This window comes from Caretta caretta, chromosome 1 (genome assembly GCF_965140235.1).
Source record: "Caretta caretta isolate rCarCar2 chromosome 1, rCarCar1.hap1, whole genome shotgun sequence".
Classification (NCBI taxonomy): domain Eukaryota; kingdom Metazoa; phylum Chordata; order Testudines; family Cheloniidae; genus Caretta; species Caretta caretta.
Genome location: NC_134206.1, coordinates 220,875,632 through 220,889,033, shown reverse-complemented (window position 1 = coordinate 220,889,033; position 13,402 = coordinate 220,875,632). Strand labels below are relative to the sequence as shown.

The window sequence follows — 13,402 nt, the reverse complement described above, 5'->3', positions numbered from 1 at the left end:
ACTCCAAACATGGTTTCCTTTTGTTCAGAATGTGCTTAGAAAACCAGGTGGCAACAATAAATTGCACTCCTACTAAAGAGATGTCAAACCTCATATATTTTTTTCTTCTGTTTTTAGATGAGGAATCAGAGGGTGGTTCAGATTTCAGTGAGGAAGATGATGAAGATTTTGCTGCAAAAAAGAAGAAAACTAAAGAAAATAAAAGGAAAGAAATTAAGTTAAAGGTCCAAACAGAAAAAGAAAAGAAACTCTCCAAATCCAGAATTAATGCTACACGTAAGCTTGATGTAATCACCAAAAAATACAGGACTTGTTTAGACAGACAGTTAGTGAATATGAACTGGGGGGTGAATCTACAACATGCAGTTGTGCCGCATGCTAACTGTCCCTCTGAACCCTGCTACCATGTACTAAAAGTTCCCTAGCGCACACTGACCTGTTTACATTTCAAAGCAGAGTCATTTTCAAAAAGTGAGTGAAAAGAAGTTTCAGGTACTCTCCCTGTACTTCAGTCAACCTGCTGATTTTTGTGGTTTTACAATCATTTTTTCCTAATTTAAAAAAAAAAGTCTGTCCTGTATTGTGTGAAATACTTAGAGAAATAGGGGAAATTGACTGACGCACTAACTATCTGGGATAATAATGAAACTGTACACAAACTGCTGTCAAATGGACAACATAAAAAATGAGAAATAATTAGGGCTATCAAGCAATTAAAGAAATTAATCACGATTAATCATGCTGTTAAACAATAATAGAATACCATTTATTTAAATATTTTTGGATGTTTTCCATATTTTCAAATATATTGATTTCAATTTCAACATAGAATACAAAGTGTACAGTGCTCACTTTATATTTATTTTTTATTATAAATATTTGCACTGTAAAAATAAAAAATAGTATTTTTCAATTCACCTCATACAAGTACTGTAGTACAATCTCTTTATCAAGAAAGTTGAACTTACAAATGTAGAAGTATGCACAAAAAAAAACTGCATTCAAAAATACAACAATGTCAAACTATAGAGCCTACAAGTCCACTCAGTCCTACTTCTTGTTCAGCCAATTGCCCAGACAAACAAGTTTGTTTACATGTGCAGGAGACAATGCTGCCCGCTTCTTGTTTACAATGTCACTTGAAAGTGAGAACAGGTGTTCGCATGGCACTATTGTAGCTGGCATTGCAAGATATTTACATGCCAGATGCACTAAAGATTCATATGTCCCTTCATGCTTCAACCACCATTCCCAAGGACATATCCGTGCTGATGATGGGCTCTGCTCAATAGCAATCCAAAGTAGTGCAGACCAACGCATGTTCATTTTCATCATCTGAGTCAGATGCCACCAGCAGAAGGTTGATTTTCTTTTTTAATGGTTCGGGTTCTGTAGTTTCTGCATTGGAGTGTTGCTCTTTTAAGACTTCTGGAAGCATGCTCCACACCTCGTTCCTCTCAGATTTTGGAAGGCACTTCAGATTCTTAAACCTTGGGTCGAGTGCTGTAGCTATCTTTAGAAATCTCACATTAGTACCTTCTTTGCATTTTTTCAAATCTGTATTGAAAGTATTCTTAAAATGAACAACATGCTGGGTCATCATCTGAGACTGCCATAACATGAAATATATGGCAGTATGCGGGTAAAACACAGAGCAGGAGACATACAATTCTCCGCCAGGAGTTCACAAATTTAATTAACACATTAGTTTTTTAGCGAGCGTCATCAGCATGGAAGGATGTCCTCCAGAATGGTGGCCAAAGCATGCAGGAGCATATGAACGTTTAGCATATGTACCATGTAAATATCTTGGAATGCCAGCTACAAAAGTGCCATGCGAATGCCTATTCTTATTTACAATGTCACCTGAAAGTGAGAAGCTGGCAGCATTATCTCACATAAATGTTTGTTTGTCGTAGCAATTGGCTGAAGAAGAGGTAGGACTGAGTGGACTTGTAGAGTCTAAAGTTTGACATTGTTTTATTTTTGAGTGCAGTTATGTAAAAATAAATCTACATTTTTAAGTCGCACTTTCATGATAAAGAGATTGTACTATAGTACTTGTATGAAGTTAATTGAAAAATACTATTTATCATTTTTACATTGCAGATATTTGTAATATAATAATATAAAGTGAGCACTGTACACTTTGTCTTCTGTAGAAAGAACGAGGAGTACTTGTGGCACCTTAGAAACTAACAAATTTATTTGAGCATAAGCTTTCGTGGGCTAAAGACCACTTCATCTGAAACCTGTCACCATGCAAGGCTTTGTATTCTGTGTTGTAATTGAAATCAATATATTTGAAAATGTAGAAAAACATCCACAATATTTAATAAATTTCAATTGGTATTGTTTATCAGTGCCATTAAAACTATGAATAATTTTTGTGAGTTAATCTTGTGAGTTAACGGTGATTAGTCAACAGCCCTAGAAATAATTATTTAATCTTTCAATTAGAGTAATTTTGAGTTTTAGGTGTAACGAGTAAAATAAAAATGAACAGACAGAAGGATGATTTATTTTTTTTCAATTGACTGTGTCCCATTAAAAAACAACAACAAGCAAATAAACATAACAATGATTCATTTAGGTTTTCCACATTATTTTACTTTTAGGTCCTTATCATATGATCACATCTGGCTGGGTGGATCCCTGCACCCACATGGATTGCTTACAGGGAATCAAGGCCTTTAATGATCTTCAGTGTTTATTAATAGCATAGTTAAAGATATTTATTTACCACACTTGAGTTACAGGGTCACTGTGTCTCTTTAACACAATTTGTATCAGCACAACAACCTTTTAAAAAACTATTTCTTACATGTGTGTTAAATAACTATGCATCAGACCTGCTGGTGTGATTTAGTTTCAAACAATGTGTAAGCTAAATCATATACTACAGAACCATTTTAGTTGTGGTGTGGAAATGTTTTTTCTTGTAGAGTTTATGGCAGAGTTTATGTTAGCTTGTCCCTTCATGCAGTTCTACAATACGTCCCATGCCAGTAACAAGATAAGTGCTTACTTCCAAACCAGGAAATAAGTATGAGGCTATAACGTGTTCAAATAAATGTACTTGCATTGATTGGAAGGCGGGATTCTTAAGACATATCCACCTGTATTTCTTTGAATTGAATGGTCCTCACTTGCACAGTAATTTTGTGCAGTGTGATTTCTTTAATAAAGAGCAATTTTTCTAAAGCTTTTTTTGTTTTCCTGCTAAAGTGGTTCCATTAGTTTCTTCTCCACGGATAATCCAAGCAAAATCTCAGTCAACAGTGAAGAAGACATCAAGTTCTCCAGAACCTATTGGAAAACCTTTATACACATCAAGTCCCTCAACAGACAAGAAGAAGCCCAAATGGATACCACCAGGTATATGTAATATGGTAACTGCAGACAAATATACCTATTTACATGTGTTTAAAAAGATGTTCTCTAAAGTATTTGTATTTCTGAACAAGCACCTCCTCATCAAAGTATGAGCTACCCCACTCACCTGTGTCCTAGAGTCAATTGTCCCACACAAAATTATCCTGTCCACTTCCCAGGTGCCTCAGTATCCTTTCTCTTGATAGGACAAGGGTGCTAAAGCTTTTTCCCAGTAGCGTGGCACAAATCTCAATATAGGGATTGTCTTGTGGACATTTCCTCTTTTAAGAGGTGTCCAGCATCCCTGTGGCAATGCACTATTTGCTTCCTTACACCAATACTTGCGTACTATTATTTTTGTATTTGTAGTTGCCTTTAGTATGATAAGTGTTTGGTCTTTTTTCAAAAAGTTAGATCACACTGCTGCTCCCTCTTGCTTTTTCACCTTTCTCATCTATTGTCTTCTTCTGCATGTGGATCCTTTCTGCTTGGTCCTCTTTCCTTGCACATGTCTACATACTCTCAAGTCCTCATTTCCTACTACACATGCTGCCAAATGCCTAGTTCCATGCTCCTCTGGCTATTCATCCTCCACTTATACCTCCTGCCCCTACCAGTGGCTCAGAGTGGTAGCTCACAGTTTCAGCAGAGCAGACTCAGTGGGGGGAGACTCATAGTTTCTCTTCTCCTATGTAGCAGCAGCCTCTAATGTTAGGCTAGAGGGCTACGTGCTCTTTGTTCTCTGCTGTTTTTTCATGTACCCTGCCTCTTCATGGCAATAAAAACAGGATATTTGTAAAAGCAGTTGATAAAAAGGTGAAGGAATATAGTACCCTAAGACCTGCTAATGTTCTGCAGAGCTCCAGCAAGTGTACGGCAGTCCAGATTTTGAGAAATGCTGTATTATGGTAGCAGAGTGAAATGTGTTGGTGTCACCCTGAGGTTACATGTAGGGGGAGCCTTAAAAGTCTCCTGCAGATTTTGTCCCCTTCTGCTGTAACTGTCAAATATGTTTCCACTGGCAGTGTACCTGATTTTTATGTGCTTTCCTGCAATATTGTTCAGGCCTCTCTGCAATTTCTAGAAGAGTATACTTATTAGCTCTTTTTTGTAAGTTAGTGACAATGATTTTTCTGTTAATTTGTGACACTTGTTTTGTTTTAAAACGCTTTCAGCTGCCTCAGGATGCAGTAGTAACCCACTGGGAGGAATTTCAGTTAAATCACCTACTCAAGGTCTCAGACTTGGCTTGTCCAGATTAGCACGAGTGAAACCACTGCACCCAACTGCCGCCAGCAGTTGAATGATCTATGAAAGTGTCTCTCACTTGAAGGATTACTGTTTAGAAAGAAGCTGAGTGTTCGGTGGGGTTCTTTTGTTTTTAAACAGGGTTGAAAACAAATGAGCAGTAAACTATTCATTAAACTGTTCATTCAGAGGGAGGAAATTCTGTCAATGTTGCTTGTCTGTTATTAAGAAAGGGCCTTCATCCCTCAAGGTGCAGTGTACCACCAGTGAAGTGCTGAGCACCTTTGGCTGCTGAATAATATTACTTAATCAAGGAGACCTCAGGTTGCTCAGCACCTTTGATGGATCAGGCCCAAATAAATTGATTGTGTATTTGAGATTGTACCCTTATGATGTCTATCCTCTTTTGAAAAAAAAAGGGGGGGGGGGTATTACATTTTTAAATTGCATAAAAACAATCTAAAAAGTAGTGTATCAATTATGGATCTAAAAATATAGAATGGATTCATAATGTAACCTTAAAGTTGCAGTTTTGAATTCCCAGTTTTTAGTATTCATTCTGTTCATAGTCCAATTAAAGAATCCCTTTAGTAAAGTGAAATCATTGTTCCTCCCAGTCCAGAAAAGTTGATTCTCAAATCTTTGTTAAAACTTACTGATATTTGTATTCGTGTGGATTTTATTTCTAAGAATGTATAATGTGCTGCTTAGAAAACTGTATTTTTAAAAAAAGTAAAATAAAATATACTTTATAAACAGCTAGTTTGTAATAGTAACTGACTTTATGCATTTTGAAAATTTCTTACAAACTTTGGCCTCAGCCCTGCAAATATGTAAGCATTACCTTATGCATGTGATTATCCCCTTGAAGTCAGTGGAACTAGTTATGAGACAAATCCAAAACCCATTGAAGTTAAGCATATGCTTAAATGTTTGCAAAATCAAGGGTTTTATGATTATGAAAATCTATTTATTGTGCAATAAATAAAGTTTTGGAATGGTAGTTACTGAAGCACCAGGACCTGACCTTAATTTAGAAATGGTGAGTCCATGGACCAAAGTCAGTTCTTGTTTAAGAAGGCACACTGCCACAAAAGTCAGTTGTGCCAGTTTACACAAGGGATGAATTTGACCTCGTAACAATTCAAAGGACTGGGTAATGAATCAGTGAAGCATTTGCAAATAGATGATAGTTTTTAACTTCTTAATTCCCTTCAGTATGGGATATGGGGGAAAGGCATTAAAGGGATAAATAGCCCAGTTGTTCAGAATAATATTTGAATAATATAATTTTGTGAACTATGATGCTGTTTGAAGTAAAATATAACTTAATTGTATAAAGGACTAATTACAGTTATACTTTTTCAGTTCAAATGTGATTATAAAAATAAAACAAGATACTAAAAGATTATTTATTGTGGATTTAAGAAACCGAGGAGGTTTATTGTTTCCTGGGAATGACTAAGAGGAATTCTTGATTCTAAGTAATGGATTAAATTTTTTAGACAAGTCACCTGACCTCTGTGTGCCTCAATCGTCCCAGTGGCAACGTTAGGTAAAAGCTGGAACCTCAGTGAAAGATAAATAATTCCTTTCAGTAGTTATGCAATTTATTTGAGCTCTAAATCCGTTCACAACAGATATTCACTACGTGCTGTGATTTGGTTTCTGTCATAAATACCAGTAATTGTATAGTTTGGTTTTTAGCATTAATACCAATGCTTTTTATGAACAAAAAAAGCAAAGGGGGTGACGGTATAAATGAAGAACACAGTATTTCGCTCCGTTTGCTATAGTTTGACAACCCTGTCAAAATTATTTAAAACAGAACAAAAGAACCTCTGATCACTGACCCTAATCCTAACAGAGAGACACAGTGGGGTGAGGTAATATCTTTTATTGACCCAACTTCAGTTGGTAAGAGAGACAAGCTTTCAAGCTTACACAGACCTGAAGAAGAGCTCTGTATAAGCTTGAAAGCGTGTCTCTCTCACGAAGAGAAGTTGGTCCAATAAAAGATATTACCTCACTCACTTTGTCTCTCTAATGTCCTGGGACTGACACAGCTCAAAGATTGAAGTCCAGGACCTCCATTCTCTGAAATGCTTAACATTCTCTGAAATGCTTCCAGTTCCATGCATAGGGCCAGTTAGGCAGAGCTGGACGGTCTCCGTGCATGAATAAGACAATGGTATAGGGAGGAGGGCTTTGGGTTATTAGGAACTGAGGAACCTTATGGGAAAGGAGGAGCCTATACAGGAAGGATGGGCTCCACCTAAACCAAAATGAAACTAGATTGCTGGCACATAAAATTAAAAAGTTTGTAGATGAGCTTTTAAATTAAGGGCTGGGGGAAAGCCAACAGTTGTGGACGAGCATATGGTTCAGACAGATACATCCCTTATGGGAAGATCTATTAACGAGGATTCTCTATGTCCTAGTAAAGATGAGAGGATAGAAGTTGATCAAGTACAGGTGGGAACTGAAAAGAAACAGTCAAACGAAAAAGAATCCCATTCAATTACATCACAATGGCAGACAGCTAAAAAGTGACAAATTTTATAAGTGCTTGTATACGGATGCTAGAATTCTAAATAATAAAATGGGTGAACTTGAGTGCCTGGTATTAAATGAGGATACAGACGTTCCCCGGGTTACACAAGACCCGACTTACGCAAATCCGCACTTACGGAAAAGGTTCTGTAAGATAGAAATAGGAGGGTTTTTTTAATTTGTTTTTTTGCGTAATGGTCAGGTATACGTTTCCGACTTACGCAAAATGCGAGTTGCGCAAGGCATTCCGGAATGGAACACTTGCGTAAGTCGGGAAGTGTCTGTATTGATATAATAGACATCACAGAAACTTGGTGGAATGATGATAATCAATGGTACACGGTAATACTAGGGTACAAAATATATAGGATTGACAGAGTAAGACATGCTTGTTGGGGAGTGGCTCTATATATGAAAGAAAGCGTATAAAGTCAAATATAGTAAAAGTCTTAAATGAATCAAACTGTATAACTGAATCTCTAGGGATAGAAATTCCATGCTTGATTAATAAGAATATATCAGTAGGAATATACTACTGGCCACCTGAGCAGCATGACGATGGTTGATAGTGAAATGCTCCAAGAGATTAGAGAGACTGTATAGAACTGCATGCCATACCCTCCCCAAACTCCCCCCCTGTCTCCCACCCCATATTCCTTGCATATTTCGAGCCCGTCACAGTACCCCTTTCTCTCCATCTCTTCAAACAGGTTGCCTAATGACAGCTGGACCTACACACAGCTATGAGAGTGTCCATTAAGAGAGTGCTCCTCAGTGTCATTTCCCTTGCAGGACACCGAATTCTGTGTATTGGTTATTGCTGTTTAATAAAAATGTACTCATAGAAAGAAAGTGAATCTTTTTCTCCTACACACAGTGGTTGGTGCTGGAATTCATACACAGAGGCAATTGGCATATTTGCAGGCTACAAATCCTGCTCAAGAAGCAGTCATTACAAGGGTCATTCCAGGCGGCAAGTAAATAAAGCCTTGCTGAATGCATTACAAAAAAACATTAGTGGGGCTCATTGTCAAAATGCTACTTCAAAGCATCCCTGATTCAAATAGCCCCCCATTGAGTCCCTCTAATATCCTAGTATCTGGCTACTCAAAGTCAGCCGCCAGGTGAGCCGTCTCAACTCTCCACCCCTTGGGGGAAATTTTCCTCCTTAGCTTCACAAATGTTATGCAGAGCACAGCAGGCTGCTATGACCATGGGAACATTTTCCTCATTGAGGTCTAACCTGCCAAAAAAGCAGCGCCAGTGCACCTTTAATCTGCCAAAGGCACATTCAGTGGTCATTCTGCACAAGCTGAGCCTTTTGTTGAAGCGCTCCTTGCTGCTATCAAGGTTTCTGGTATAAGACTTCTTAAACCATGGGAATAAGAGGTAGGCTGGATCTCCCAGGATCACTACAGGCATTTCACCATCCCCATTTGAATCTTCTGGTCTGTAAAGAAAGTTCCCGCTTGCAGCTTGTTTAACATGCCAGTATTCCTGAAGATGCATGCATCGTGTACCGTCCTTGACCACCCCACGTTGATATCAGTGAAACGACCCCAGTGATCCACCAGTGCCTGCAATACCATAGAGAAGTAGCCCTTTCTACTGATGAACTCTGTCACAAGATGGTCTGGGGCCAGAATTTGGATATGCGTGCCATCTGTCACCATGCCGCAGTTAGAGAATCCCATTGCCACAAACCCATTCACTCTTTCACACACATTTCCCAGAGTCAGTCCTTCTTGGCAGGATGTGATTAATGGCCCTGCATGCTTGCGTGAATGCAACCCCCACAGTGGCCTTCCCAACTCCAAATTGATTCATGACTAACGGGGAGCAGTCTGGAGTTGCCAGCTTCCACACAGTGATCCCCGCATGCTTCTCCCACAAGAGGGTAGCTCTTATTTTGGTGTACTTGTGCTGCAGGGCAGGGGTGAGCGCCGCCCACAGTTCCAGGAAGGTGGCTTTGGGCAACCAAAAGTTCTGCTACCACTGCTCGCCATTCCAGACCTGCATAATGATGCAATCCCATCACTCAGTGCTTGTTTCCCGAGCCCAATAGTGATGGTCCACCATGTGCAGCTGCTCCATGAATGCCAAAAGTAATCTGGATTTGTGTCTTTCCATGGCACACAGCAGGGCAGGCACCACGGATTCCTGTTCAGATTTGCAGATCATGAAATACTGCATGATCAGCGGTGTTGTGTTCGTAACACTTATCACAAGACTAGAGAGCAGTGCAGGATCCATGTTTTCAGGCAAAGATGGCAGACACACAGTTTACAGGGGCCGTTGAAAAATGGCATGAAGTGTAGTTGGAATGATGGAACAGAAAAAACTGCATCATGGGATGGTGAGCCTTCACCCATGACGTACTGCAATCCATTTCCCATTCCCACAACTCCTAGCAGCTTCCACGCACGTGAAGGTGGCTAGCTGTACAGTGGGATAGCTACCCACAGTGCACTGCTCTCTCCCTCGATACTAGAGCACCATCTGTGGACATGCTCTGGGGACACAAGGAGCGTTGTGTGAACATGCACAGGCAATGTGATTATAGCGGTTTATGATCGACAGCGTAACTTGTGTCGACTTAATTTTGTAGCGTACACATAGCCATAGTCTCTGTCCTTGAGAGGTGTATAGACAATATTTCTGGCTAGATGTGTCAGGGCTGCCGCACGCTCCACTTGAAGAAGACAGAAGTCTCGCTAGTATGTTTGGTTGGTAGGGTCATTGCTATGAAGGGTTTTGCTTCCTTTCTGCCCCAACTTATAAAGGGACACAGAAGGAGCCAAAAAAGACTGGATAATGCATAAAATGGAGACCCTAACCATTTGAAATCCCATTGTCTTTTGTCAAGCATAGGTTGATTGTATTATCCTGGCCATTTTCCATCTCAGGAAATTACTTTCTATGTAAATACCACCTCCAATTTCAGCCATATATAATGTTCTTCTTCCCTTTCTGCTCTGAATTCTTTCGTAGTGTTGCTGTGCACTGTTAAACTTTTTCTGTGTTTCACTCCACTGGCTGGCTGTTCATTAGTGAGACAGTAAGTAGTCTATGTATGCATTTTGATTTTAGTTTGTAAGGCACTTGGCGATCCTTCAGAAAGAAAGGTGCTTTGTGAATATAAGGTGGAGCAGCATTAAATAACATAGTAGTAAACCTGGCCAGTGCCTTATCTACACTAGTGCTCTTCCCATTGCTACCATTGGTGGAACTGCACTGGTGATAAGGCAGTTTAAGTGATAAGTGAGTTTAAGAATAGGGTTATAGTAGACAAGGTCTTTGGCTGTAGCTCCTAGTCCACTACCTTGCTTCCAACTCCTCTAAAAATCTGATTGAGCTGGGTACCACTCACCCTGGCTGAAGCAAAAGGATGATTGTCACTCCAGGGTAACAAGGAATTTTATTCAGACCTATATACAGATCTGGCTACCATCTCCTACAGATGAAATCAAAAACAATATAATTGCAATCTCACATGCAAATTTACTAATTATTTACATAACTTTTGAGGGTAGTTTGGTCACTATGACCACAAGAATGCAGTTTGTCATTTAGAATATTACTACATCATAGATACAATCTGCAGAATTCCACTGCGACAAAGACACCATGCATCTGCTCTGGCCCTAACACTAGCCTTGATCCCAAGCATGCTTATAAAAACTAGATTCAAAATGGCAAAATCTTGGGGACAGTGCAGGACGGTGGTGCTGTGAATGTGCATGCAGCAGGTTTCCTTACCTGCAGGCATTCTTCTGTGTCATCGGCTTGTGCATTTCTCACTTCAAACTCTCTTTGAGTGCAGTGATAATGCCACAGAAAAAGAGAAAATCGCCAGATGAGAAAAATCGGCAGAGGCCTACTGAACACAATTTGAGGTTAAGTACTGGTGATTGGTGGGATGGAGCTGCATGTTCAGGTACACCCAGTGCAACTCCCTATTCTCCTTCACGCAAGGCAGGTCCCGGGGACCCCATTTTTGAAAATGGTGATTCTCTGGGGATCTCATGGAAGACGTTTCTTTCTGCATTAAGATCCATGGAGGAAAGGTTGGAGATTAAGATTGATGCCTTGGCTCCACAGTTGTTAAAAACTGAAACTTCTATTGAATCATGGTGGGAAACTTTGAAGACACTTACTAATTGTTTATTAATAATGACTTATAATTATATAGCAAGGTCTGTGACATTTGGAAATGGAGGTTGAAAGACTTAATAATGTGAACAGTGTATTAATTAAAGAAAATATATTATTTTAAAAAACAGATAGATTGGAGGGCAGTAGAATCATAGGACTGGAAGGGACCTGGAGAGGTCATCTAGTCCAATCCCCTGCACTCATTGCAGGTCTAAGTATTATCTAGCTGAGTTGGGTCTTGACACTAGAGTTAAGACCTTCCCGTTGGATCTAACTCTTAACCGCATTCCTGAACTCTTGATTATGCTGCAGAACTTGGTTGCATAGTCTGCATTCATACCCCACAGATAACTCCCATTGACTTTAGTGGGAGTTTTGCTCACTGATCAGATGCAAAATATGCAAAAGAGATCTGCGGTGAGCATCTGAGAACAGGAATATGTGCTAAATTCGAGTTCCTCAATATGTGAAAAGTATGTTTTGTATTCAAATACTTAGGGTTCATTCAAGACAGAAAACACTGTTGCGAGTTTATTGTTTCTAAGATGCTGAAATATTACAGTGATGGGTATGGTAGAAGAACCTAGACAGATAGTTAGAGCAATTATGACTTGCAATAACAATTGGGGTTTCCGTAAAATGAAGTGAGAATTAAGATTTATCAGTATTTTATGAGCACTGCTATGATTTTTGTCCTCATCCTATTTTCTAGTGTTCTTTATAGAGCTGAATAATTTATTAGCATACATAAATAATAGGTAAGACAATTAAATAAATAATAAATAAAAGAAAGACAAATAAACCAATACATAATTTTGTCTATACACAATTACGTTATTACAGATAAATCTGAGTGATCATATAAACTCTTATAAGCAATTAAAATAAGCTCTCTCTATATACTTACATAGTAGTAAAAGCCATTGTTTAATATTACACTGGGATTTACATTATAAAACTTTGTTTCCACTTGCTCATGACTTTATGAAAAATGATCCATTTAGCTTAAATTTTTTATGCATGACCTCAGCCCTGGGTAAATTGTCTTGTTTGTTTGTACTTTTGTTTGTTTGGGAAATGTCAGCAACATCTATCCAGGAATCCTGAGTAGACAGAAGTAATTTGTAACATTTTCTTCCTCAGCTTTGATGAGATAGGATCTTGGAGTATTTCATTTTTCCTGTAGGCTCACTCCACTATTTCTTACCAACTGTTTTAGCTTCAGAGTTTAAGTCTGGTAAGGGCCTAGTAGAATTTCTTTTGTCATGAAACTTTTTACACAAATCTTTCTGTTTCATATAACACCTTATCCTTTTCAGAATTTGGCCAATAAGGCTCTAGTTTCGGCAAAAAGATGGCATATTTATGTGAATTTGATTTTCTAATAACAACTGTTGGACTATTTATCACTGTTTAAAGAGTTAGCTCAGGAAGGCTGGAAATGGATTATTCTGCTTCAGGATACTTTTGACAGTCTGGACTTCTCTCTCTGCATTGCCATTCCCTTGAGGGTAATATGAACTAGAGGTAGCATACTGGAATGTCTTGAATTTTGCAGATGAAAAATTATTGGAAATTAACTGACTATAGATTACATAGAGACCAAACACTTTCATTTATAACTATCTTGCTGAATGTAGTTCGCATGAGAAATATCTCTATGAAACATGAAAAATAGTTAATGACCACTAAATATAATTGGCCATTGTAGTCAGATATAGCTGTAGCTGCCATGATCCATCAGGCAGAGGAGTTTAAATGTTCTTTGTGCTGGGAGCCTGTTGTCACTGCCGGTGCAAGATATTACTTTATTTTTAATGGCTATACTGATTTCTAGGTACCAGATGGCTTGTGCGCTTGTTCTCAACATATGCTTAATCCCATGTGAGCTTCAAATATCTGGATCACTCCCTCACCTTTCAGTATTTCTGGGAAGACTGTGAATTTATTCTCGGTTCAGAGGCTCTTGGTTTGCAAGTGCAGTGACACTCAGTTCATTAAGTAATGCGAAAAGCCCTCATCAGAAGTATGTTTGGCCACCCTCCTTAAGATACGGCATTATTGTTATAAG

The 13,402-nt window shown here is 38.8% G+C and overlaps 1 protein-coding gene across 3 annotated transcripts in view; it reads left to right on the top strand.

Moving 5' to 3' along the window:
- The window catches only part of RAD51AP1 (RAD51 associated protein 1), a 33,122-nt gene extending 25,094 nt beyond the window's left edge, over nucleotides 1-8,028 (top strand). For 2 of the 3 annotated variants that reach the window (XM_048823686.2, XM_048823668.2), the window contains 3 exons: nucleotides 118-276; nucleotides 3,229-3,378; nucleotides 4,551-5,381. In XM_048823686.2, the coding sequence (XP_048679643.2) occupies nucleotides 118-276; nucleotides 3,229-3,378; nucleotides 4,551-4,678 (437 nt within the window). In that variant the 3' untranslated portion in view covers nucleotides 4,679-5,381. Of the gene's footprint in view, nucleotides 1-117; nucleotides 277-3,228; nucleotides 3,379-4,550; nucleotides 5,382-7,886 lie in introns of those variants that run through there. The other variant, XM_048823677.2, reaches the window with a different exon arrangement.
- Nucleotides 8,029-13,402: the final 5,374 nt, after the last annotated feature.